General features: G+C 47.8%; 1 protein-coding gene across 1 annotated transcript; it reads left to right on the top strand.

Moving 5' to 3' along the window:
- The first annotated feature begins 303 nt into the window (after nt 1-303).
- On the top strand, nt 304-25,671 carry grid2ipb (glutamate receptor, ionotropic, delta 2 (Grid2) interacting protein, b). The gene is given in 27 exon segments (XM_028029592.1): nt 304-1,043; nt 1,553-1,806; nt 2,328-2,657; nt 3,075-3,229; nt 5,289-5,546; nt 9,201-9,286; nt 11,172-11,241; nt 13,067-13,219; nt 13,625-13,780; nt 13,862-14,013; nt 16,439-16,573; nt 16,976-17,061; nt 17,935-18,067; nt 18,397-18,683; nt 19,087-19,263; nt 20,203-20,698; nt 20,700-20,914; nt 20,986-21,135; nt 21,233-21,320; nt 21,888-21,965; nt 22,850-23,046; nt 23,115-23,270; nt 23,338-23,424; nt 23,570-23,699; nt 23,780-23,898; nt 24,443-24,607; nt 24,747-25,671. Coding segments are annotated over 27 exon segments (4,470 nt in total). The 5' UTR covers nt 304-958; the 3' UTR covers nt 24,819-25,671.
- The last annotated feature ends 283 nt before the right edge of the window (nt 25,672-25,954 follow it).

Below are 25,954 nucleotides of genomic sequence, written 5' to 3' on the forward strand. Positions count from 1 at the left end.
CATCAGGATGAATGGATGATATTGAGATTATTATTGATTAATGTTTGGGTAGCAAAATGTGCTAAATAGATCTATCTTTCCAGAATGTGAACCAGGCGAAGCTAAAACTGACCTAGAGGAGTTCTGATAGAACAGATTTACAGATGAAGGAGGTTTTTCATCTTAAATGCTAAATGTTTGTATATTTTGTTAGTTTTGTCTGGACTTTTGCTCAGATTGTGTTGTTTTTCACTAAATGGTTTTTCTAGAGTCTTTATTCTCAGTTAATGATGAATCGATTACTAAACTAGTTGATGATTATTTCAATAATTGTGATTGATCCGATGAATCGTCTCAGACTTAATGAGTAATTGTCGTCCATCTTGGTTGATAAAACACCATTAGTATGAGGACTGAGGCGGTTTAGAGGGGTGTTCCTGTATTGATGACGGGGTTGGAGGAGGACTAAAGGTCCATCTGATAATCCTAATCCTGTGGGCTGAAGGATTAAGTCGCCCCCAGTCCTGCACAGACCCGCAAACTTCCAGGCAGGCGGATGCTCCAATTAGCGTCCGTCAGGCTTCGTCAGCGCGGCGCAGAGTGATTCTGGGCCAGCAGCGGTCCCTGGGAGAGCCACCTCGCCCAGAGAGGAGGAGGAGAAGACACTGCGGTGTATTTATAGCTAAATGAGGCCTCACAACGGCCTTTTTTGGACAGAATTATTAAGGAAGTGAGGTGCGCGGTGCAGGCGTCCCAGTTTTCTGATTACCAGTGTGCAAGCTGGCTAGGCTGAGGATGAATCAGGGACTAACTCCCTGACACACTCACAGAGAGACTCACTGCACACTCACCCTCTGCTCATGACGAAGCGGCTGCGCTCTTAGGGTGGAGGAGCATCTCCAGCCGCTGACCTGCTCCGCCTGCCTCCGGCCTCCTGGGACGTTTTACAGCTGGACTGACTGACTGACTGACCGGCAGGATGAAGAAGTTCCTGCAGAATAAAAAGGGCAGATACTCGTTCCGGCAAAGCAAACGTGGCCCTCGCTGTCCATCGAAAGATTTCTGTAAGCTTTTACTCTCAGTTCTTACACTTTGGAAGAATTATTCGCAGCTTAATGTCAAGTTTAACAATTGTTTCTGAGGCTGTTGCTTTGGAGTAATTTGTTTTCAGGTTTTAGTCTTAAGAAGCTTGAAGTTTGACTTTGATAATTACGTCCAACAGAAGTGAGCTGCTCCACTTTCCTTTGCTCCATAATTACCATTTAATGGAAATGTGCTCATTTCTGCACAAATGTTTGTCTTTCAAGCTAATTAAGGTCACAGTCTGTGTCATGCCTCCGTGTGATTGGCTGCCATGGCTTTTAGAAGCGGGTCGAGTTCGGTTCGGCTCGGGGCGAAGGCAGCTCTCAGTTCAGCCGCAGGCTGAGGAGGCAGATTAACTCAGATTAGACACTTTGGAGGTAAATCAATGGAGCTGGAGGTTTGGGCTGCGGAGGGTAAGTGGAGGATCTGATGGTGGGAAGAGTTGAGATGCTTTCATCATCATCATCACCTTCATCCTCTCCCCGTCCAGTCCTCAGCATGCCGGCGTCCAACCAGGGCTGGCCCGAGGACTTCGGCTTCCAGCTGGGCGGAAGCGGACCCAGCTACATCCTGTGGGTGGAGGAGGGCAGCAGCGCCCACCTGGCCGGGCTGCAGGCGGGGGACCAGGTCCTGGAGATCGAGGGCCACAACGTGTCCACTTTGGCCCCGCAGGCCGTCATCGCCATCGCACAGACGCAGAAGAACATCCCGCCCAGCATCGGCGTGGTGTCCCGCATCCAGCAGGTCCAGTTCAGCTCTCCGCCTGTCCCTGCTGCTCATGTATTCATCTGTTCATGTATTCATCTGTTCATGTATTCATCTGTTCATGTATTCATCTGCTCATGTATCTCAAGGTGCAGTTCAGGTATAAAGAGAATTTAATTATCCATCCTTAAGTTTCACTTAAAAACTGATAAAAAGTTTAGTAACTGGTTGTTACTGGTTCAGCAACCAGGTTTGTTTGTTTACTTTATATTTGTGCTTTAATCAGATTAACAGTAAATGTTTATTGTAAACAACATTTTAAAGACCAGGGTCATCATCCATCCATTTTCTTCCACCCTGTCCCTTTGGGGTCTGGACGGTGCTGGTGCCTCTGCAGCCGTCAGCGGGCGAGAGGCGGGGTCACCCGGGTCGCCGGTCCATCGCAGAGACCAGGATAATCTATATTTTAATTTGGCTCCAGTGTGACTTCCTGTGATGTTTTGTTTTGAAGCTAGCAGCAGGTTTCTGTGGTTTCACCGTTGTTTCTGTGTCTGGTCCAGATGGACATCGTTCCGGGTCCAGACAGTCGTTTTGGCTTCACCATCGTGGGAGACTGCCCCCTGCTGGTGGAGGACTGCTCACCGTGCTCCCCCGCCGGTCGGGCCGGGCTGCGGGCCGGAGACTTCGTCATGGAGGTGAACGGGATCCCCGTCAGGCACCACGAGATGGCCGCCGCGCTCATCAAGGCGTCGCAGGGCCGGACGCTGCGCCTGGGCGTGCTGAGCCTGGGGCCCCGGCACAAACGCAGCACCAGCCTGGAGGACGGCCCGGCGGGCGGCGAGTGGGCCCGGCTGGACCGCAAGCACAAGGCTCTGGAGTTCAACATGAAGGTACGGCAGGCAGACAGGAAGCGGCTCAGTCCAGACGCTAGGCTAATCCAGGGTCAGCAGGAAGAGGAACCGCACCACTTCCTGTTTCAGCGTTCTCCATTAAAACACAGAGCTGAATAAAGATACCACCGTTTTACACTGACACTGTATCTTAGCACACTTAGAATTGGACAAAACTAACTTACCAGTAACTTTTAATCAAATTTTTTTAGCTTGTTTTAAGTCAATAATTCCTTAATATTGATGAAAAAGTTCTGGTTCCAGTGGCAGCGCTAGTCACTCCTCCACATCTGAAGCTACGCCCTTTGTCTGAAGCTTTTCCCTTGTTTCTTTAGCTCCTCCCTCAGTGTTTGTAGCTCCTCCTTCAATATCTCAAGCCCCACCCCTCACATTAAGCTCCGCCCCTCATCCCTGCAGGTGGAGCAGCTGCTGGGCGAGGCCCCGGAGGTGAAGGAGAAGCTGTTCTCCGTGCTGAAGCAGTACGCGGCGGAGAAGAAGGTGGAGTGGCTGGCCTCGGTGCTGCCGGAGGTCCTGACCACCGCAGAGCAGCGGCAGCTCATCTCCAGCATCAGGTAGAGGTCGGAGCGGCTCCCCGCCTCCATCGGGACGGGCGGAGTAGAAAACACATGTCAGTGGTTTCCAGTGTTCCCAGTCATCCAGCCTGTCAGATCTGGAAGAATCAACATTAAGGTCTGTTTGAGCCTTCCTCCTGGTTAACACCTGAAACATTGAGGTGAATTTTCAGTTTGTTTAAACGATGATCAGGAGCTTTAAAGGAACAAAGCGATCTAAGCTGAGAAACTCTGTGCTGGGAACAGAGCAGTGAGTGGGCCACTGCTGCCTGCTGCAGAACATTTATTTATATCCCAGCGGTCTGCTGCCTGCAGCCAGCAGGGGGCGCTGGCAGCACCAGGCTTTCATCCTGATTGGTTCCAGAAAAACACCAAACATGCATCTGTGAAACAGATGACGGCTCCTCTAAAGGGAGAGAAACTGCTGACAGCCCCCAGAGTCACAGCCATTTAAAGGTACAGCGCGTATTTATTCATTACAGCTTCTGTCTGAAATATTGGCAGAAAATACTGAGTCCTTCTAGAGGGACGCTTCAAATCGATCTGGGAACAAGAGTTCATGTTTGATCTTATTATGGCCCAAAGCTGTAAATATACAAACCTCCCCAACACTCCCTGGCCTGGTTGACCCGTTACTAGGTCCAGTCCGTTGCTGGGTCCGGTCCTTTGCTAGGTGCAGTCCGTTGCTAGGTACGGTCCATTGCTAGGTCCGGTCCGTTGCTAGGTGCGGTCGACCCAGTTGACCCATTGTTTTCTGATAAAAATCTAGAAATTTCTGTTCAATTTCACTGATTTATTCTGGTACTGGTTCTGGTTTTGGTTTTGGTCTTGGTTCTGGTTCTGGTTCTGGTTCTGGTTTTGGTATTGGTTCTGGTTCTGGTTCTGGTTCTGGTTTTGGTTCTGGTACGTTTCCAGACATTCCTGCCGAATTGTGAATTTCCCTGCAGCAAATTAAATAAAGATGATCTCTAAAAAGTATTAAAATATAAGTTTAGTTTTATTTAACACCAATATTCTATAATCTCAGATTAGGGTGTGACTAGATTTCCACATAAGGCCAGGTTGGTTTGGAAATATTTGTTCCCTTAAAATCTAAAATCATCAGTTAAAAAACCAGCATTTTGTGTTTGTTTAGATTCTGAAACATTTTCCTACAGCAGGCAGGTGGGAGGAGCCTGCTGTCGCTCAGCTCTCACTCTCACCGCAACGGGACTCCAGATTAAAACTTCACCTAAATCCTCCACAAACAGATGCAGAGTTAAAATCTGACGATGACTTATGGCCATTTTTATGAAAAGTTATCAGCTGTTTGTTTAGGAAGAGGAAAATCATTTTCATAACTCATCATCAGTTTTATATTGATATTATTTGTTATTGATTCATTTTATCAGCTGTTTTCCGGCCTGGAGTCGTTATGTAACATCTGACTGCAGCGAATTTAAGAAGAATTGAACCAAATGAGGATTTTCTCTAATTTATACGGATATTTACATACAGGCTGCTGACGTCTGATTGGATGATAGTTAGCATGTTAGCATGTAGCAGAGAAAACACAGCAGGAGCGTCCATCCATCCGTCCATCTATAGTCTACAAAGTTTCATCCCCGTGTTTTTCCTCCAATCATCTCTCAGCTCTGTTGTCTGGCCGACGGATGCAGGGAGGTGAGATGCTGGCGGAAGTGGAGGAGAGAGGAGGATGGAGAGAGAGAGGGAGGAATCCCACCTCGCTCGCTCACTCCCACACCTTTTCTGTCCCGCTGTATCGATGCGCCGCCGTTTCTCTCTGCAGCAGTTCTGATCAGCAGGCAGAGTTTCCTCCTCAGATGCAGATCTGATCTCTGATCAGTTTTCTGCCTCCAGACTCGTTGGAGTTCCTCCTCTCTCCCTCTGGGAATCGGTTTCTTCAGTCCTCTGAAGGGAATCTTGTTGAGTTAGTTCCATCTGAACTCTGAGTTTCTGTCTCCAGCATGGACTGAACCAGACCTGAATCTGAACCGGACCTGAACGGACAGCCTTCTAACATTTCTCCGTCTTCCTCGCATGCCGCCATGTTTGCCAGAATCTTCGTCCCCAAGAAGCACCGGCAGCGTTTCGACGAGGCCGTCTCCCAGAACGTCATCAACCGGCTCTGCCGCTCCAAGAGCATCAGCGAGCCGCAGGGCCGCATGCGCCGCAGCCGCAGTGAGGACCAGTCCGACCGCCGCCACGGCTCCAAGCGGGCCAGCTCCGTGCCCAGGGACGGCGGAGAACCAGAGAGGGAGCGGGGCGCCAGGAAGGCCGGGGGCCCCACGTACCCCCCGCTGGGGCCCAACCAGAGGTAGGCAGCAGAAATGTAAAGAAGACGAGGAACTCAGACATTTTTATGTTTAAAATGATATTTGATGCAAATTCTCAGATTTTAATGTTACCATAATTCCTGTGATGTTTGAAATTCCAACATTTGCTGCATCATTTATGGTTTATCTGCATAAAAAGTATCAAAAATCAAATATCTATCATTTTATTTAATTAAAATTATTTTTAAAGTCACAGCAGCCAGTAGATGGTGTCATGTGATACAGACACGTTTCAGTTATTCACAAATAATCTACAAAAATTATAGAAAAATACAAGCAACTTTTAAATTTACTAAGAGAAGAAGAAAAACCTGAAGTTCCACTGTTAATATATTTTGTTGTTTTAAGTGAGAAATATAATATTTTCAGTTTTAACTGAAGAGTTCAGGTATGTGGTGGTTTACAATAATCCTGTTTAATGTTGGTTATTCATTATAAAAATATAAATCCATTGTAATAACCTAAACTGACTCCTGAATAAAATCATAAACCAGCAGATATTGATATTTACAAACCAATAATCAATGAAACCTGCAGATTGACCAACTTTCATCCCAGTGAGATTTTTAACCTCAGCAGTTTGAAAACAGGAAAACTCTGATTAACACGGCGAGCTGCGGTGGCGTAACGCTCACCGTAACGCTTCATGAAGGAGAGAGACGCCGACGCTGCGTATGATGTGGGCTGGCCGGAGTCGGGTAACGTAGCAGATCATCGGGCTCCTATCGGACCGGGCCAGAAATCACCTTCCTTTAAAGTTTTAATTCTTGGGAAATTGGGGTTTCGCTCTTTGGGTTCCCCTAGTTCAGAGTGATGTCATCGCACTCAGAGCGGCCATCTTGGTAGGCAGCTTCTGTTTATCTGGACTTTAAATTCAGGTCAACTCTATGATGGAATATTAGAGTCAGGCTAAGAGTTTTATTCTTTTAAATTAAACAGTAAAGATTCAATATTAGGAGAAGTCCAGTAAAAATGAAACTGAGGATTGTTGAGCATCTTGTTAAATTATAATTTGGCATCAGATTCACAGATGAAGGAAATCGTTCATCTTTAACACATCAGCGTCAATCATTACTGAACTTTGAAACCATTTAACACCGACTGAGTTTAGCAGAAACAGCCAGATGAGCTGATCTGCTCTCAACTGAAGTTTTTGTCTCAAACCTTTCTGGTAAAATTACACGTTTATTCTGCTAATATTCTAACTAAACTGTATTCTGGTAAATTTGTCAGGGTAGCCTGGCCCTGATATTCCATCGTCTGTTTCCCAGAAGGGACGATTGGAATTAAAACAGTTTTGAAAATATTTTCTGTCATTTATTTTGTAGGAAAGAAAAATGATCAAGTTTGATATGAAATAAATCAGACTGAATTTTCCCCTCAGGCTGCTCTCATCCCGCCTTACATAAGATGCTGCAGACTCCCCGGTTTTCCTCTGCAGGTTGCCTTTTTAGGTTTCCCTCGGCTCAGAAACGCCCAGGCTGCGTTGCCTGCTGCCGTTTCCATGGCAACGGGCTCTGGGCATTCAGCAGGCCTCCGCCGCCTCCACCGCCGATGCTGACGAAGCCGACAGAAGCACCGCCGCGATCGAAATGTCACGGCTGTTGTCGGCGACGAAAATGTCACGATCTGGTTTTATTTTGGACCAGAACCGACCCGACAGAACCGCACAGGGGAGGGGAACAGAACCACAGAGAGAGAGAGGGAACAGAGCGTCATGCCTCCATTTGCTTTGACTCCCACTGACAGGAAGTGACACACATAAACAAAGAACAGGCTGGCGAACAGCAGCGGATCGGACCGGACCGGACCGGACCGGACCGGTTCCAACCGCTGACGCCGCATCACAAGGTTCTGCTGAGGCTACATAATCACAAAATAAACAATAAATCATTTAATAATTGATCCCATTAATCTGGTAGAGTAAAGGTTTAAACAGGAACTTAAAGCCGTTTCTCAAACGGTGGTGCGAGGGCCCCCAGTGGTACGTTGGCTGCCTGGACTGCGATCCTGAACGCCCAGCTGTTATTCAAATGGAAAATATGAACCAATCAGCTGCTGATGCAAATAAACAAATTAATCCAAAAATAAACTAACTAAAGCAGCAGCATTCCTTTACTAAACTAAACTACTCTAGACTAAACTAAACTAGACTAAACTAGACTAGACTAAACTAGACTAGACTAAACTACTCTAGACTAAACTAGACTAGACTAAACTAGACTACACTGAACTAGACTAGACTAAACTAAACTAGACAAAACTACTCTAGACTAAACTAAACTAGACTAGACTGAACTAGACTAAACTAAACTAGACTAAACTACTCTAGACTAAACTAGACTAGACTAAACTAGACTAGACTAAAGTAAATTAGACTAAACTAAATTAGACTAAACTAGACTAAACTAAACTAGACTAAACTAAACTAGACTAGACTAAACTAGACTACACTGAACTAGACTAGACTAAACTAAACTAGACAAAACTACTCTAGACTAAACTAGACAAAACTACTCTAGACTAAACTAGACTAGACTAAATTAGACTGAACTAAACTAGACTACACTGAACTAGACTAGACTAAACTAAACTACTCTACTCTAGACTAAACTAGACAAAACTACTCTAGACTAAACTAGACTAGACTAGACTGAACTAAACTACTCTAGACTAGACTAAACTAGACTAGACTAAACTAGACTAGACTAAACTAAATTAGACTAAACTAAACTAGACTAGACTAAACTAGACTAGACTAAACTAGACTAGACTAAACTAAACTAAACTACTCTACTCTAGACTAAACTAGACAAAACTACTCTAGACTAAACTAAACTAGACTAGACTAGACTGAACTAGACTAAACTAGACTAAACTAAACTAGACTAAACTACTCTAGACTAGACTAAACTAGACTAAACTAAATTAGACTAAACTAAACTAGACTAAACTAAACTAGACTAGACTAAACTAAATTAGACTAAACTAGACTAGACTAAACTAGACTAGACTAAAGTAAATTAGACTAAACTAAATTACACTAAACTAGACTAAACTAGACTAAACTAAACTAGACTAAACTAAACTAGACTAAACTAAACTAGACTAGACTAAACTAGACTAAACTAAATTAGACTAAACTAAACTAGACTAAACTAGACTAGACTAAACTAAATTAGACTAAACTAGACTAGACTAAACTAGACTAGACTAAAGTAAATTAGACTAAACTAAATTACACTAAACTAGACTAAACTAGACTAAACTAAACTAGACTAAACTAGACTAAACTAGACTAGACTAAACTAGACTAGACTAAAGTAAATTAGACTAAACTAAATTAGACTAAACTAGACTAAACTAGACTAAACTAAACTAAACTAGACTAAACTAAACTAGACTAGACTAAACCGGAGGAGTTTTTGGAAAAGACGATTTTTCATCTTAAATCCAAATTGTTTATTTATTTTGTGTCATTTCTGATTGTCCTCTTTTAGTCTGTAAATCCAGATTAATCTGTTACTGGATTAGTTGGTGATTATTCCAGTAAGGGGTTAATGGTTCCAGGCCTGGCTGCGAGCCGGTACCAGCGGCCCAGTTCTGCTGGTACCAGCTGATGTCTCCGTCTGCAGGGTGATCCGAGTCTACAGAGGGAAGAAGAGCTTCGGCTTCACGCTGCGAGGCCACGCCCCCGTCTGCATCGACTCCGTCATCCCAGGTACCGCTTCCAGATCAGAACCCGGGTCGGTTCAGAACGGGTTGGTTCTGACCGGGTCAGTTCACACCAGGTCAGTTCACACCAGGTCAGTTCTGACCAGGTCGGTTCTCACCAGGTCGGTTCAGATCGGGTCGGTTCAGAACCCGGGTTGGATCAGAACGGATCCACTTGCCTTAACGGTTGGTGCTTTAATGTGACGACCAACAGGAAGTGGAGCTTTGTCTTCCTGGAATATAATCTGAGTTTTAATCTGCAGTTTGTAACTTTTATCAAATATTTTTACTTATTTAATAAACTGTCTCCATGTTGTTGAGACAGATAATCTGTGAGCACATGGATCTCCTCCAGCTCCTCCCTCATCTGCTACTGTCTGAACAAATGCACCAAAAACAACCAATCCGAGCCGGAGGCGGGGCTTAGCGCTGTCAATCATGTTACAGACTTGCTGCTAAATGTTGTAAAGGTGGAGAAACAACTTATTGTTACAGGAAAGCCATTTATCAACCGTCGCCTGTGTCTACGCTAACTAGCCTTAGCATTCACGATATGCTATGCTAGCTGAGCGTACAAGATTGTGATTGACTGCGCTAAGCCCCGCCCCCTTGCTCTGATTGGTTGTTTCCAGTTAGCACTGGGAGAAGACAGAGGAGATCTATCTTTTCACAGATTATCTGTCTCATAACAAACTGTGACAACATGGAGGCAGTTTGAATAAATATGTAAAAGCATTTATTTTTCTGAAAGTTACTGCAGTTGACCTCCAGCATCGCCTGTGGAGGGAGGCGAACAAAACGAAACGCTGAGCAGTGGGAAGCTGTGATCTGAACACAAGGGGCAACACGGTGGTGGCAGCATCATGCTGGGAACTGAATCAGGACAATCCTGGAGGAAAACCTGTGAGGGGCTGAAGAAGAGCTGGGACAATCAGCCTGACTTAATGTGTTAGAATGGCCTAGTCCAAGTCCAGATTTAACTACCCTTAAGAATCTGTGGCAGAGAAAGATTTCAGTCTGTAGACGTTGAAAACTGCAGCTTCTGCACAGTTCTGACTCAGCCAGTCTGAGTAGAGAAACATGCCACACTTTTCAGATTTTATTTGTTGAATTCCCCCTGCCTGGTCCGGCTGCACTTTGTGTTGGTTGGACTCTTAGTACTTTAGCTTGTTTTTCTTTTTTCTTTAGTATTTTGACTTGTTTTTGTCTGAGATATTTTAACATGAGGCTGAAGCTGTTAATTTAATCCCATTAGATTAATAACGATCCTTTATATCAGTTCATAATAATCTGCTTTGGGTTTCCGAGATGAAAGCATCAGGTTGTTATTGAAGCTTCAGCGATGACGGCGCCCAGCCGCCCACCGGCCTGACTCAGTGGGCCTGCCGGGGGCGGAGCGTCGTGAGGCCGACGCCAGGCCTGCCGAGGAAGACGAGCCACGAAGAACAGAGAGCAGAACTGGAGCCGCTGTCGGTCTGCTGGGGTTACTGTGTGTCTGGACCCTCAGAGCCACATAAAGAGGCTCCAAAGCCGGCCTTCTGTCAGCGCAGGAACAGAGATCGACGCCTGAGCGTCAGAGAAACTCATCCAGGCGTTTTTCGGTCACTGCTTTGAGCTTCTAGGCAACAAACTTCTGGAAAACAGCTGAAACTCTGAGGTCCTTTAAATCCAGACTAAAATCATGTTTAGTTGTTTTTGCACCGTAACAAGTTGAATATTGATCAATATGTTTGATGATTGTGATCACTCATCAAAATGTACATTTGTTCTCTTATTAGTGACTCAGTGATGTTTTTCGGACCTGCCCTGTTGCTGAGATGTGCTACTAGTAAACAATTGATTGATTGACTGATTGATTGATTGATTGATTATTCCTGTCTTGTCCCTCTCAGACAGCCCTGCTGAGGAGTGTGGCCTGAAACCCGGTGACCGCATCCTGTTCCTGAACGGCCTGGACATGAGGTCGGTCCCTTGCTGACCAACGTTCAGAACCAGGTCCAGTACTCTGGACCTGCAGGTTCTCCTCTGATTCATCTTCAAATTCAGGTTCAGTTCAAAATGAACCAGATTTCAGGTTAAATTCTGCAGATTTAGAACCGAACCAGCCGTTACTGTGGGGAGGCATGTAGGGCCAATACTGCACACAGTGAGTGAAGTCCAACTGAACAATAATGTTTTATTTTTATTTTCCTGGTTAACATTAAGAAAACATCAGGCTGGTTTCAATGCAGCATATCTGGAAACTTCCATCTTCTAACACCTTGACCCTACTGGGTCAGGAGCTGCTGCCTCTGCAGCCACGTTTCGAGAGAGGTGGGGTCACCTGGACAGGTTCACCTGGACAGGTCACACAACCACACACACACAGGGAGAATTTAGAGACCAGTTAACCTGACAGTCATGTTTCTGGACTGTGGGAGGAAGCCGGAGAACCGGACAGAACCCACCATGCACAGGGAGAACATGCAGAAAGACCCCGGGAATCGAACCCTGGACCTTCTTGCTGTAAGGCAACAGCTCTACCCACTGCACCACTGTGCCTCTGGAAACTTCTTAAACAAATTAAAAATCATTCAGATGTTCCTACAGATCTCAGGGAAGCCAGAATCTACAAATCAGTTTCTCCTAAAGTCATTTTTGGATGATTTTTCTCCCCCTGATAATGTTTGCATCTATTTACTGAAATCTGCTTTGGAAATCCAGAGCAGAAATCAGAGGAAACATGAAGGTTTCACTGCTGCTGGTTGGTAAAACGCTGCAGTTACCCAGCAAGGAGGTTCGTCTCTTCGTTCTCCTAAACATAGAAATGCTAAACTTTAATTCTTCTGACAGCTTCAGATCAGAACCAGGCCAGTTTTCAGTGCTTACTGTCAGCGATAGCTGCATGAGTTAGCTTAGCGCTGCAGCAGCCATTATGTAATATTGCTGTGCTGCTGCTGTTCCCACCTCACATCACCGGCTCCCCATGAAACTCAAAGCTTCATGAACGACATGAAGAGCAGAACCTGCTGTTAAATCTGGGACCGGCTCGGTCTGAAACCCGTCCTGACTCATGCTGTCACCTGGCAGCCATGTGAGAGCTGTTGCCATGGCGACCTGATCGTTTAGCTGCCGAACCAGGCGACGGCAGCAGCGTAGCACCTGCAGAGGCAACATACGGTGCAAAACAGCCGTAACCATGGAAACCGCTTCCAGATCAGGAGGAAAACAGCTGAGCTGAATATGGTGATGATTTCATGTTTTCATAAACAGACGACTCAAAACCGGCGCCGTTAAAATGTTTCATCAGGACAATTCCAGTTAATCAAACTCTATGGACAAAATAATTCATATTTTTAATTCAAATTCTCTTTTTTCTGCTAAATTATTGAATAAATATGATCAGATCTGAACGTCATGCTAGCTTAAAATAGCATCTGAATGCTAACATGTAGCAGCTAATGCTAATGTTAGCGTCCACAGTCCAGATTTCTAAAGAATGAACGATGAGAAAAACTCTGAGATGAACTCGTCTAACTTCTGATAGGCTAACTTCTGTTAGCACAACTTGAACACAACAACAGTCTCTTCCATCGTCCAATCAGATCATTTAGAAACAGAAATGAACGGGGAGAATCGGCCTCCATTTTCTCCGTGTTTAGCTCAGACTAATCCGTTTATTGTGTTATTTCCTCTGGTTCTCTTCTTGGGCTTCATGTGGAACCCGGCAGAGGCCTGGAGCAGGTTTCTGTTTCTGGATGGTTTGTTGCATGTCCTGTTTCAGACCCTCCATCTTGTCTTCCTGCAGGAACTGCTCCCACGAGAAGGTGGTGTCCATGCTGCAGGGCAGCGGGGCGGTGCCCACCCTGCTGGTGGAGGACGGCCCGTCAGACTTCTCTTCGGACCAGACCGACCCAGAAGAATCCCCCAGTCTGGCTCCCGCCATGGTTCCCCGCTCCAGGTCGGCACAGAAGCTCTTTAGCCTCACAGATACTCAGAGATCCTCCAGTTTTATCAGGAAGCTTTAGGCCTCTGGTTAAAATAAGGAAGACATTTTACTGTTAATTATGTTTTTTAGAATATTGTAGTATGTAAGATAAAGTTGTTTTCTAAAATCAACTTTTATTTACACAATGTTAATAGAAGGCATCTTGAAAAGTTGATTTACTTTTCTACCAGGCTGCAGTTCACTTCCTCCGTCTGATTTAAATAAATTCATTATTAATTTAAATAACAAATTCATTATTAATTTGTGCTACAATAGTGAAGATGAGTTATGTTCAGACAAACAAACAGCAGAGACAGAGGAAGACATTCCTGACACTCTGTCCCTGTCTCTGCTGGACTCTGTGTCTCTGCTGGACAGGTCCCCGGCGCTCAGCTCCCTGCAGTGGGTGGCAGAGATCCTCCCTCCCAGCATTAAGGTTCAGGGTCGGACCTTCAGCCAGCAGCTGGAGCATCTGCTGACCATCCAGGAGCGCTACACCGTCTGCAAGGCCCTGGAGACTTTCTTCCAGCACAGGTGAGCAACGGCCTGGGCGATGCGGGGCGATGCGGGGCGGGGAGCAGGAAGTGACCTCATATGGTGTGTTGTTGCTGGCAGGAACCTGGACAGCCTGATAGTGGACATCTTCCCGGTGCTGGACACTCCGGCCAAGCAGCTGATCTGGCAGTTCATCCACCAGCTGCTGACCTACGACGAGCAGGAGCGCTGCCAGAACAAGCTGTCTCGCTTCCTGGGCTTCAAGAGCAGCGGTACGGGTCAGAACCGCCCGGGTCAGAACTCAGGGCTTAGAAGGAACGGGTCTGAGTAGAAATACTCAGCATAATTTTATTTGCACAAATTGTACAAATATTTAGAAAGCTAAATAGTGAGCTTGCTAACGTGATGTTTAGCTCCTTTGAGGCAAATAGACAACTAAATATTTAGTTTGCAAATATTTGGAAATAAATATTGAAATTCCAACCTAAATATTTAGCTTGTTGGCTAAATATTTAGATCTAAATATTTAGCTAGAAACTGTGACATTTATAAAAGAGATGCTGAAGATATGACTTCATTTTATTGTCTGAATAACCCAGCTAGTTTATTGATGTTCATTTTTACAAACAGCGAAATGTTTAAGAGGTGCTTTACTGACTCTGTCTCCCTGTCTGTCTGTCTCCCTGTCTGTCTGTCTCCCTGTCTGTCTGTCTCCCTGTCTGTCTCCCTGTCTCCCTCCCTGTCTGTCTGTCTCCCTGTCTCCCTCCCTGTCTGTCTGTCTCTCTGTCTGTCTCCCTGTCTGTCTCCCTCCCTGTCTGTCTGTCTCTCTGTCTGTCTCTCTGTCTGTCTCCCTGTCTGTCTCCCTGTCTCCCTCCCTGTCTGTCTCTCTGTCTGTCTCTCTGTCTGTCTCCCTGTCTCCCTCCCTGTCTGTCTGTCTCCCTGTCTCCCTCCCTCCCTGTCTGTCTCCCTGTCTGTCTGTCTCCCTGTCTCCCTCCCTGTCTGTCTCCCTGTCTCCCTCCCTCCCTGTCTCCCTCCCTCCCTGTCTCCCTCCCTCCCTGTCTGTCTCCCTGTCTCCCTCCCTGTCTGTCTGTCTCCCTGTCTCCCTCCCTGTCTGTCTCTCTGTCTGTCTCCCTGTCTGTCTCCCTGTCTCCCTCCCTGTCTGTCTCTCTGTCTATCTCCCTGTCTGTCTCCCTGTCTCCCTCCCTGTCTGTCTGTCTCCCTGTCTCCCTCCCTGTCTGTCTGTCTCCCTGTCTGTCTCTCTGTCTGTCTCTCTGTCTGTCTCCCTGTCTCCCTCCCTGTCTGTCTGTCTCCCTGTCTCCCTCCCTCCCTGTCTGTCTCCCTGTCTGTCTGTCTCCCTGTCTCCCTCCCTGTCTGTCTCCCTGTCTCCCTCCCTCCCTGTCTCCCTCCCTCCCTGTCTGTCTCCCTCCCTCCCTGTCTCCCTCCCTCCCTGTCTGTCTCCCTGTCTCCCTCCCTGTCTGTCTGTCTCCCTGTCTCCCTCCCTGTCTGTCTCTCTGTCTGTCTCCCTGTCTGTCTCCCTGTCTCCCTCCCTGTCTGTCTCTCTGTCTATCTCCCTGTCTGTCTCCCTGTCTCCCTCCCTGTCTGTCTGTCTCCCTGTCTCCCTCCCTGTCTGTCTGTCTCCCTGTCTGTCTCTCTGTCTGTCTCCCTGTCTCCCTCCCTGTCTGTCTCTCTGTCTGTCTCCCTGTCTGTCTCCCTGTCTCCCTCCCTGTCTGTCTCTCTGTCTGTCTCCCTGTCTGTCTGTCTCCCTGTCTGTCTCTCTGTCTGTCTCCCTGTCTCCCTCCCTGTCTCCCTCCCTGTCTCCCTGTCTGTCTCCCTCCCTGTCTCCCTCCCTGTCTGTCTCTCTGTCTGTCTCCCTGTCTGTCTCTCTGTCTCCCTCCCTGTCTGTCTCTCTGTCTGTCTCCCTGTCTCCCTCCCTGTCTGTCTCTCTGTCTGTCTCCCTGTCTCCCTCCCTGTCTGTCTCCCTGTCTCCCTCCCTGTCTGTCTCTCTGTCTGTCTCCCTGTCTCCCTCCCTGTCTGTCTCTCTGTCTGTCTCCCTGTCTGTCTGTCTCCCTGTCTGTCTCTCTGTCTGTCTCCCTGTCTCCCTCCCTGTCTGTCTCTCTGTCTGTCTCTCTGTCTGTCTCTCTGTCTCCCTCCCTGTCTGTCTCTCTGTCTGTCTCCCTGTCTCCCTCCCTGTCTGTCTCCCTGTCTCCCTCCCTGTCTCCCTCCCTGTCTGTCTCCCTCCCTGTCTCCCTCCCTGTCTGTCTCTCTGTCTGTCTCTCTGTCTGTCTCCCTGTCTGTCTCCCTGTCTCCCTCCCTGTCTGTCTCTCTGTCTGTCTCCCTGTCTCCCTCCCTGTCTGTCTCCCTGTCTCCCTCCCTGTCTGTCTCTCTGTCTGTCTCCCTGTCTGTCTCCCTGTCTCCCTCCCTGTCTGTCTCTCTGTCTGTCTCCCTGTCTGTCTCCCTGTCTCCCTCCCTGTCTGTCTCCCTGTCTGTCTCCCTGTCTCCCTCCCTGTCTGTCTCTCTGTCTCCCTCCCTGTCTGTCTCTCTGTCTGTCTCCCTGTCTGTCTCCCTGTCTCCCTGTCTGTCTCCCTGTCTGTCTCTCTGTCTGTCTCCCTGTCTGTCTCCCTGTCTCCCTCCCTGTCTGTCTCTCTGTCTGTCTCCCTGTCTGTCTCCCTGTCTCCCTCCCTGTCTGTCTGTCTGTAGTGCTGCTGGATCCTGACTGCGCTCCAGAGCACCACAAACGCAGCAGCTCCATGCGGGTGACCGGATCGTCGTATCGCAGCTGCGTCAGGGAGAGGAGTTCTGACGACTGCATCATCGGGACTCACCTGGGAATGGGTACGCCGCCCGGAAACACGGGCCGGACAGAACCGCCGGCTTCACAGAAATCTAACTATAGATTTTCCATTGGTCTAGAATCGTTTTTATTGTTTGTTTAGGTGGGAAAAACCAACAGCTGTGACTCCAGAGGTGTTTCTGTTTTACAACATTTGTCTCCAAATTAATTATGTCTTTTATTGTGAAATCCTTTGAGGCTAGTAGGCAGCTTTTATTATTTGTTGAGGATGTGAGCTGCTACTCCACCAGTAGTCAGGCCTGATGTCAGAGATAGGAGCTGAGCTCATGTCCACCGCGCGTCGCCTCCATCAGCTGCAGCTGCTTCTCTGTGCTTCCTGCTCTCCTCCGGGCGAGCCGGGCGGAGCCGGGCTCACGGCCGTGTCTCTCCACGCTCTGCTTCAGGAATTCATGTGGATGAATGTGGGAGCCCGGAGGAGAGGCAGTCTGGAGACGGGACCTCCTTCCCCGAGTCCCCGGACCTCAGCCATGTAGGTAGACCTGCAGCTTCCCAGCATGCCGCTCTGCACACACAGCATCATGGCACCCTGCCACCTACTGGCACCTGATGGCCAAACATGTAAAACCACCAAAGTTAAGTCATATTCATTCTCTTTTTCCTTGGCTTAGAAGATATGGTGCCATTTTAAAGTTACACTGTCAAAATGAAAAGCAATGTTTATTATTTCACCTCTTATGAGAGAAAAAATGAGGGTTCATTTTTCAAAATCACATTTTCATCGTTATTTATTCATTTATCAATGTCACAGTTTCAAAATAAATGCTTAGTTTGTTAGCTAAACTAAACCTTTAGCTAACAAGCTAACTAACATTTAGCTTGCTAACTGTAATATTTAGCTTGGAGGTAAATAGTTAGCTTGTAAACTAACCTGAAGCTAAAGATCTCTAAACTAAATATTTAGTTTAGAACTAATCAGCTAGCTGTAATATTTAGTTAGGAGCCAAATGCTTTGCTTGAATTTATCTCTAAGCTAAATATTGAATTAATATTGAAATGATCAACATGATGAAAATACAACTTTGCAAATGAAACCTGAATTTATCCAGACTGTGTAACAAACAGCACCCAAAGGAAATGCACATTAAGAAATTACCGTTTATAAAATAATAACCAATTAATGTCTCTGTTTTATCACCTTTTCATTTAAAACAACAACCTGAGTAAAATGGTTTTCTGCTGTTAGAGATGAATTTCATGTTTCGCTTCGAGGCTGCCAGTAAGTCTGCAGAGCGCTGCAGGTTCTTTCTGCTCTCGGCTCGCACATCTGCAGCTCTGATGTGCGAGCCGAGGCGTTGCCGTCGGCGACGGTGTGCTAACCAGCTGATCATGCCTTCACCTGTAGATGACAGGTGTGTACACGGAGCTGGAGAACCTGTACGCAGGGAAGAGCGTGTCGCCCACAGAGCCGGAGGCAGCGGGACAGACCGAGGCCTACAGCCGCTCTCTGTCCCCCCTCACTCTGCCCCCGCTCACAGGTACCAGGGCTGACACACACACACACACACACACAGAGACACCACCCCACATACACACACACACACACACACAGGTTCTCAGCTGTTTCCTTCAGTGGTCTGATGTCATTCATCAGCAGCGTCTGATTGGTTAATGAAGAGAAGCCCTGCTGGCGGATGATGATGTCATGATGACATCATGCTAACTCAGATTCTCTCATCATGACATAATAGCCACTGATTGTTGAATGTGTTGCAGCTCAGCCTCATGCAGCCCGTTGCCATGGTTACCCCAGCTGCATCCGGCCGGTCAGCCGCAGGTAGAGACGGCGTGTCCGTTTGTCCCACAGGCAGCAGGAAGTCGGGTCTGTCCCTGTCCTGGAAGGAGCCGCTCCCCTCCGCCATCTACCAGGTGCAGCACCAGAGCAGCGTGGAGTCCAACCCCTACGTCAGCCTGGAGAGCCCCCCCGCCTCGCCGCCGCGCCCCGCCAGCGGCCCCAGCACGCTGACCCGCCGCAGGAAGTTATTCACCTTCTCCAGGCCGCCCCGCAGCCGCGACACCGACAAGTTCCTGGACGCTCTGAGCGAGCAGCTGGGCCACCGGGTCACCCTGGTGGACGACAACGACTACGAGGAGGTGAGGGGGCGGAGCCACAGGGGGAACGCATTCAGTCAGAAAGGGGGCGGAGCCACAGGGGAACGCGTTCAAACCAGAAAGGGGGCGGAGCCACAAGGGAACGCGTTCAGTCAGAAAGGGGGCGGAGCCACAGGGGAACGCGTTCAGTCAGAAAGGGGGCGGAGCCACAAGGGAACGCGTTCAGTCAGAAAGGGGGCGGAGCCACAAGGGAACTCGTTCAGCCAGAAAGGGGGCGGAGCCACAGGGGAACTCGTTCAGTCAGAAAGGGGGCGGAGCCACAGGGACAGTGCATGTCGAATGGTTGTATTGGCGTTAGAGTGCCAGACTGACAGGAAGCAGCTGGTGATGCCTTCATGCTCCGTCAGTAAAACTCAGCGACTCTCCTGTTTGCTTCAATGAACAGATTGATGAAGGTGATTGTCATGGTTACAGAGGAAGAGGGTTGTCTGTAAGTAAAACCTGTTTCTCAGTAGCAGCTGAAACTTTTAAACACATCAGCAGGGATCAGGCACAACATTATGACCAGAGGCTTTCCATCATGGCTGCCGTTAGTGTGAAGCAGCAGGTCAGAGCTGATAAAAACACTAAAATATGATTTGACTCAAGTAAAAGGAGAAAATAGGATAAAAAAAATATGAACAAAAGGCGACTAAAGTACAGAAAGAGAAACATTTCTGGTATTTTAAACATTAAAATGAAGGATAGATAGATAGATAGATAGATGCTCTGGCAGCTGAAGGTGGTCATAATGTTCTGCCTGATCTTTACGTTGACATTCTAACAGTTTTTCTTTATTTAGAGCTTTTCCGTCGCAGCGTTGCGTTTCTGGCTCCATACACGCCGGAGCGCAGCAGCATGTTAGCCGCTCTAAGGTATTCACCTCTGAACACTTTCACAGCAAAACGTTTTACTGGTTTTACTGGGATCTAACGGTGGACATGAAGGAAAATGACTCATGGTTTGATGTTCTGATTCATGGTAGCTGAAAACGGATGCAAGCCACACGTTTCAGAGTGTTTTCTGTAACAATGTGGAAAACGTTTCATTTTCCCTCCATGTCAGTTTTCCACCTGGTCAAGCTGGGAGGAGTTCAGAGGTTTGTGAAGCTTCATCTCTGTGTTTCATGCAGATCAGCTTTTATAAACAGGAAACTGGACAAATGCAGCGTTTCCTTTACGTGCCGTTAGCATTTCACTTAGCATCGACTTATAAACCCAGTTCCAGTGAAGAGGGAACGTCCTGAAACCAGAATACTGGGAAATCCTGAAAGCCTCTCTGAGGCCCAGGGTTACCGTGGTAACAGCGGCGCCTGGTGCTGCAGTCAGTGACGAATCAGTGAAACGAGAAACAAAACCATAAAACTGAGACGTTAAAAGGTTTTATTTTGCATTTTCACATTTAAACTAACAAACCAGATATTGATTAATCTGATCGATTGACCCCGTTCTACAGAACGACCCAACACGACTGGAACTGGGTCCAGTTAGGACACATCAGGACCAGAGCCTGACACTGCTGACCTCTGACCTCTCCCTCCTTGCAGATGAGCTTCCCAGAGGAAGTGGGCGTGGCCTTCCGGCCGCGGCGCCTCAGCAGCGGCAGCAGCGCGGAGCGCAGCAGCAGCAGCGGCGACGAGGACGCCCCCTCTCCCTCGTCCTCCTCCGGGTCGGAGCCCATCCCCCCCCCGCCCGACCAGAGCCCCCCACCTCCCCCGCCCCTCCAGGCGCTGATCCCGCCCCCCGTCCAGTTCACTGACCCGCTGCCGCCGGCGCGGTTCTCCCCGGAGCGCGGCCCCCGCAGCCGCGCCCCCTTCCAGCCGCAGCACCCCATCATCCCGCCGCCGCCGCCGCCCCCCCGCACGCTGCTGGCCGCGCGCTCGCCGCTGCTCAAGCCCACCAGGGAGGAGGTGGAGAAGGCCCGGCAGCGGTTCCGCTCCTCGTCCAGCCGCTTCTCGCAGGGCGCCGCCCCGACCTGCTGCACGCTGCACGCCGCCCCCCCCCCGCAGCACCCACCTGCCCCGCCAGCTCAGCCAGCCGCAGCCCGCCCCCCAGGCCTCCCCCCTGCCGCTCCGGCCCAGCCAGCTGGTGCTGCAGCGCCACCATCAGCTGCACCACCAGCACAGCTACCAGGGCCCGCTGCCCCCCTCCCTGCAGAACCAGAACCAGAACTCCTCCCTCCCCACTCACACCGGCAGCTTTGACGCCCCCCCACCGGAGCCGCAGTCCCAGCAGGTGAGGCTGCAGGTAAATCTCTGGCTGCTGCCTGAAGGAGTTGCTTTGTTCATGATGTGTGTCGGTCTTAGGCTCCGCCTCCTCCGCCCCCTCCCCTCCCACCGCCCTGTGACCCCCCCCCGCTGCCAGCGGGCCAGCAGCCGTCCGACGCCAACCACATGAGCGTGAAGCGTCTGCGCTGGGAGCAGGTGGAGAACTCGGAGGGAACCATCTGGGGTCAGGTGAGTTCTGGAGCGCTACAGGAACGAGCTAACAACGAGCTAACAAGCTAACTGGTGAGACACCAGTCGTGACTGGAACCAGTCTGTTTGCTTTCAGCTCAGAGAAGACTCGGACTACGATAAGCTCAGTGACATGGTGAAGTACTTGGACCTGGACCTGCACTTTGGGACTCAGCGCCGACCCAGTGAGTGATTCTGGAACAACCCAGCCTTCTTTTCAAAATAAAGCGTCACATGGTGACTTCCTGTCAGTAATCACCTCCTGTCATTTACTTTTCATTCTGCTGATCTGCATCTCGGCTTACTGAGGATGTTTGTCGCGCTGCTCCTCCATAAGGCGCCATTAACCTCAGACTGTCATGTCCGCCGTCAGCTGCTGAGCTCTGCTCAGGTTTTCACAACCTTCCAGTATTTTATTTCATTTTCAGATGATGGACCAAAACGAAGCAGCACTTTATTTTGTGAGGCAAAAAGTGAAGAATTCAGAGTTTTTAAATTCAGTGGAACTGTTTCCACTCAGCGTTGGTCTGCAGTTTGTTGACCAGCATCATGTTGGAAAGGTCAAAGGGTATGAAAACCTCAGCAGGGCGCTTCATTCTTCAGGCTCTGCCAGCGACAGAGGAGCAACCCGTTCAGCGGTCGAAGCGTTGCGGTCTGTCGTGGCAGAGCTGCGTTGATGCTAACTGACCTCCTGGTGCCTGGAGAACCAGCATTGACTCTCTGTCTGTTAAAATGGCCAGTTTCTCCTACAGAACCGGCATTCCTGCCAGAGAACCTGAAGAAGAAAGACGTGGTGGAGATCCTGTCCCACAAGAAGGCCTACAACGCCTGTAAGAGCCGCAGCAAACAGACCAACATGAATGAGACCACGCTAACAGAAGCATGACCAGAAACTTCTAACCAACCCGACCACAGAGAGAAGCTAATAAAACCAGCTGTCCTCAATCTGCAGCGCATTTACTGCAGGTTTCATCCTGGCTGATGTGCAGTTCACTCTGTTCAGTCATAACCCAGGAACTCTGAACAGAACCAGCTCAAACTTCCCTAACCACCGGCAGGGTTAGCATTAGCGTTAGTGCGGAGCAGAACGGCAAACGTTCAGCAAACACACTAATGATGCAAACTCTAAAAGTCAAACAATAAAACAGAAAAACTGAGAAAAAGCTGCAAGTAGCAAAAACAGCAAATATAAAAACGCTGCAAACTGGCTGCACCACATGGAGGCCTCCAGGCCACTAGGGGGAGTCGAGCTGCGGACCAGATGGCTCCAGACTCAGTAAGACAGGATGTCCATTTCATGTCTTTTCAAACATTCTTTTACAACATTAAACAACATCAGGATATTTACCTAGGTAGCATTAGGTCCTCCAGACTCCCCCTAGTGGCCTGGAGGTCCATTAGGTGACGCCAGCTTCAAATTAAATATTTAACTACTAACTAGTTTGAAATTGTGACATTTATGTAAATAAATAATTACCCCCAATTTATTATGTCTGTTAACTTTTGGCTGTAACTTTATAAACATCCATCCTTTTATTGAAAGTTTACATTAAATTTAATTTATATCCAACAGAAATGTAGAACTTTACATAGAAATCCTCAAACTGAAAACTGAAGGCTTTTAACAGAATGGATGGATCTGTTACTGATGATCTAATCGACCTCAGCAGCCAATCAGGAAGCAGCAGATTTGACCTTTGTGCTGACCCTGCAGCCATCCTCATGGCCCACCTGAAGCTGTCTCCTGACGAGCTGCGCCAGGTTCTGTTGGACCTGAGCACGGACCGGCTGGAACCGGCCCACATCAAGCAGCTGCTGCTCTACGCGCCCGACCAGGACGAGGTCCAGCAGTACCAGCGCTTCCAGCAGGACCCGGCCAAGCTCAGCGAGCCGGACCAGTTCATCTACCAGGTACCGCGCCGACGGCCCGCCGGGCCCAGGCAGAACCGACCCTCACACTGACCGCCGGCCCGTTTCAGATGCTGACGGTTCCGGAGTACAAGACCCGGCTGCGCAGCCTCCTGTTCAAAACCACGCTGCAGGAGCGGGCCGAGGAGATGAAGGCGGCCTTTGACTACATCTACAAGGCCTCGGCGGAGCTGAAGGGCAGCAGGAAGCTGGCCAAGATCCTGGAGGTGGGTCGGTACCGGACGGTTCTGCTGGTTCTGAGTGGTTCTCATTGGTTCTGTTTGCGGCCCACAGTTTGTCCTGGCGATGGGAAACTACCTGAACAACGGTCAGCCTAAGAGCCACAGAACCACGAGCTTCAAGATCAACTTCCTGACGGAGGTAAGACCGTAACCATAGCAACATTTAGCTCCACATGAGATATTCAGATTTCTAACTAAATATTTAGTTTGAAACTGAGACATTTATGAATGAATGAATAAAATGATGAGATCCAGTTGTTTTAATAACTCTACATATTTCATAGTTAAGCACGACGAAGACTGTCGATGGAAAATCCACCTTTCTTCACATTCTGGCCAAGTCGCTGAGTCAGCACTTCCCCGAGCTGCTGAGCTTCCCCAGAGAGCTGCCGACGGTTCCTCTGGCCGCTAAAGGTACGCCGCCACTTCCTGCAGGTCAGTATGACGCCACCGGCAGCTGCTCAGTAGCGCCCCCTGTCGCTGTTCTGCTCCAGTCAACCAGAGGGCCGTCACCACAGAGCTGAGCGAGCTTCACGCCGCGGCCCAGGACATCCGGACGGCCTGCCAGACGCTCCCGGCGACGGCCGACGATCACTTCGCTTCTGTCATGAGCGTAAGCAAAAACATATTTACAATAAAATATATTTACAATAAAACATATTTACAATAAAACATATTTACAATAAAACATTTACAATAAAACATATTTACAATAAAACATTTACAATAAAACATATTTACAATAAAACACGTTTACAATAAAACACGTTTACAATAAAACATATTTACAATAAAACATATTTACAATAAAACATTTACAATAAAACATTTACAATAAAATGTTTACAATAAAATGTTTAAAATATCATCTAGATGGAAAAACTGAATGGAGAGAATAAAAACAGACCAGGACTGGAGAGCAAGTCATTCACACATTCACAGATTACCAGCAAAGAAAAGATCATTCATTCATTCATTCATTCATTCATATGTTTCAGTTTCCAGATAAAGATTTAGCTACAAATTAAATATTCAGTTTGAAGCTAATCTTTATCTCTAATCAAATATTTATCCATCAAGCCGAACGACTTCTGGTTCTGGTTCTGGACCGGCCCAGCAGACCCAGACAGTAAGTGAAGTCTGTCTTCCTTCCACAGAGTTTTCTGGAGAACAGCCACCCGGCCCTGCAGTCCCTGGAGTCCCTCCAGTCCCGGGCCATGGCCGAGTTCTCCAAGGTGGCGTCCTTCTTCGGGGAGGACAGCCGGTCCACCAGCACCGACTCCTTCTTCGCCATCTTTGCAGAGTTCATGTCCAAGTTTGAGGTGAGCCGCCTCCCGGAACCGGCCGGGCTAAATTGGACCCAGCTCAGGCAGGAAGCGTCTCGTTTTCAGCAAGACGGAGCGCCTGCGCCTCATGTAAGAGTAGCCTGGTAAAGGTTCTGGTTCTGGTTCTGTCTTTCAGAGAGCGCTGAGTGAGACCCAGAGTTCTGAGAACCCCCGCAGCCCCCGACTGTCCTCCCCCATGGCCTGGTAGGAGCCGCCGGGCCGACCGGACCGGACCGGATCAGAACTGGATCAGGTGTTAGATTAGGTGCTGAAACAGACAGAACATTGCTATCTCTGTAAGAAGGAGAATATTTATTGTCATTATTAATAATATTATTAATAATATTATTATTGCTAATATTATGATAATATTGTAAATATTAAGTTTTCACGTTAAATATCCTGACGTTAATATCTGATATTCTGTTTGTTCTGCAGCTCCAGTAAATTTATGTTTTCACTTCTGGAGATTATTTTTCATCTGAGCTGAAGCATAGATTTTACCAGATAGATTGGATCAGTTTTCTGGAGGAGCTGCGGTCCAGATTTACTCCAGATGATTCTAGATTTAATCTGACATCAGGGACGATCAGACGGAGAGCGAAGTGAATATTTATTACGTAAAAATGCTTTTATTTTTTAAGAAGCCGATATGAAGAAATTTCTGATCTGATAAACGTTTTTCATCACTTCAGTCTGCGATCCGATAAAATCCGTTCTGATCCGTTAGCCTCAGTTTGGCTTCAGGTTATTAATAAACTGAGTCCAGATATTTGCCGCTGCTTGCTGGTTTACCTGGTAACCATGGCGACCCGTCCTGTTCAGTCTCTTTCTGATCTTTCTATGCATCCTGCTTGTTGGCTCCGCCCCAAAAATCCGTTTATTTTCTTATGAAACTTTTTCTTGTTCTGCGGCTTCGGTGAGGCGACGCGGCGCAGCGGCATGACGTCACTTCCTGTTGGGATGTGCAGCTGGTAGCATATCTCTAGTTCCAGTAAGGTTCTGTTCTGGTTCTGTGGTTCTCAAAGCTTTTCTGCTTTAAATAAACTTCATGTTTTGGATTTGGACTCCTTACATTTATTCTCCGGTTCTGACGCTTTGGGTCAGAACCGGGTCAGTCCTGTTCAGTTCTAGTTTTCAGAAAAAGTTCTAGCAGAACTTAAGATGTTCTTCTGAAAGGAACCAAAGAACAATTCAGTTAGCAGTCATCTGAATAAAAACAAATTGGTAAATTATGCAGATTTTTCATTGAATATTTGATCTGATTCTATAAACTGTTAGAAATACAATAAAAGATTAAAATAAATTCAAATGATTTCATTTCCTCTATTAGAGGAGTTCTGG

The sequence above is a fragment of the Xiphophorus couchianus genome, chromosome 2, assembly GCF_001444195.1.
Source record: "Xiphophorus couchianus chromosome 2, X_couchianus-1.0, whole genome shotgun sequence".
In the NCBI taxonomy this organism is placed as follows: Eukaryota; Metazoa; Chordata; class Actinopteri; order Cyprinodontiformes; family Poeciliidae; genus Xiphophorus; species Xiphophorus couchianus.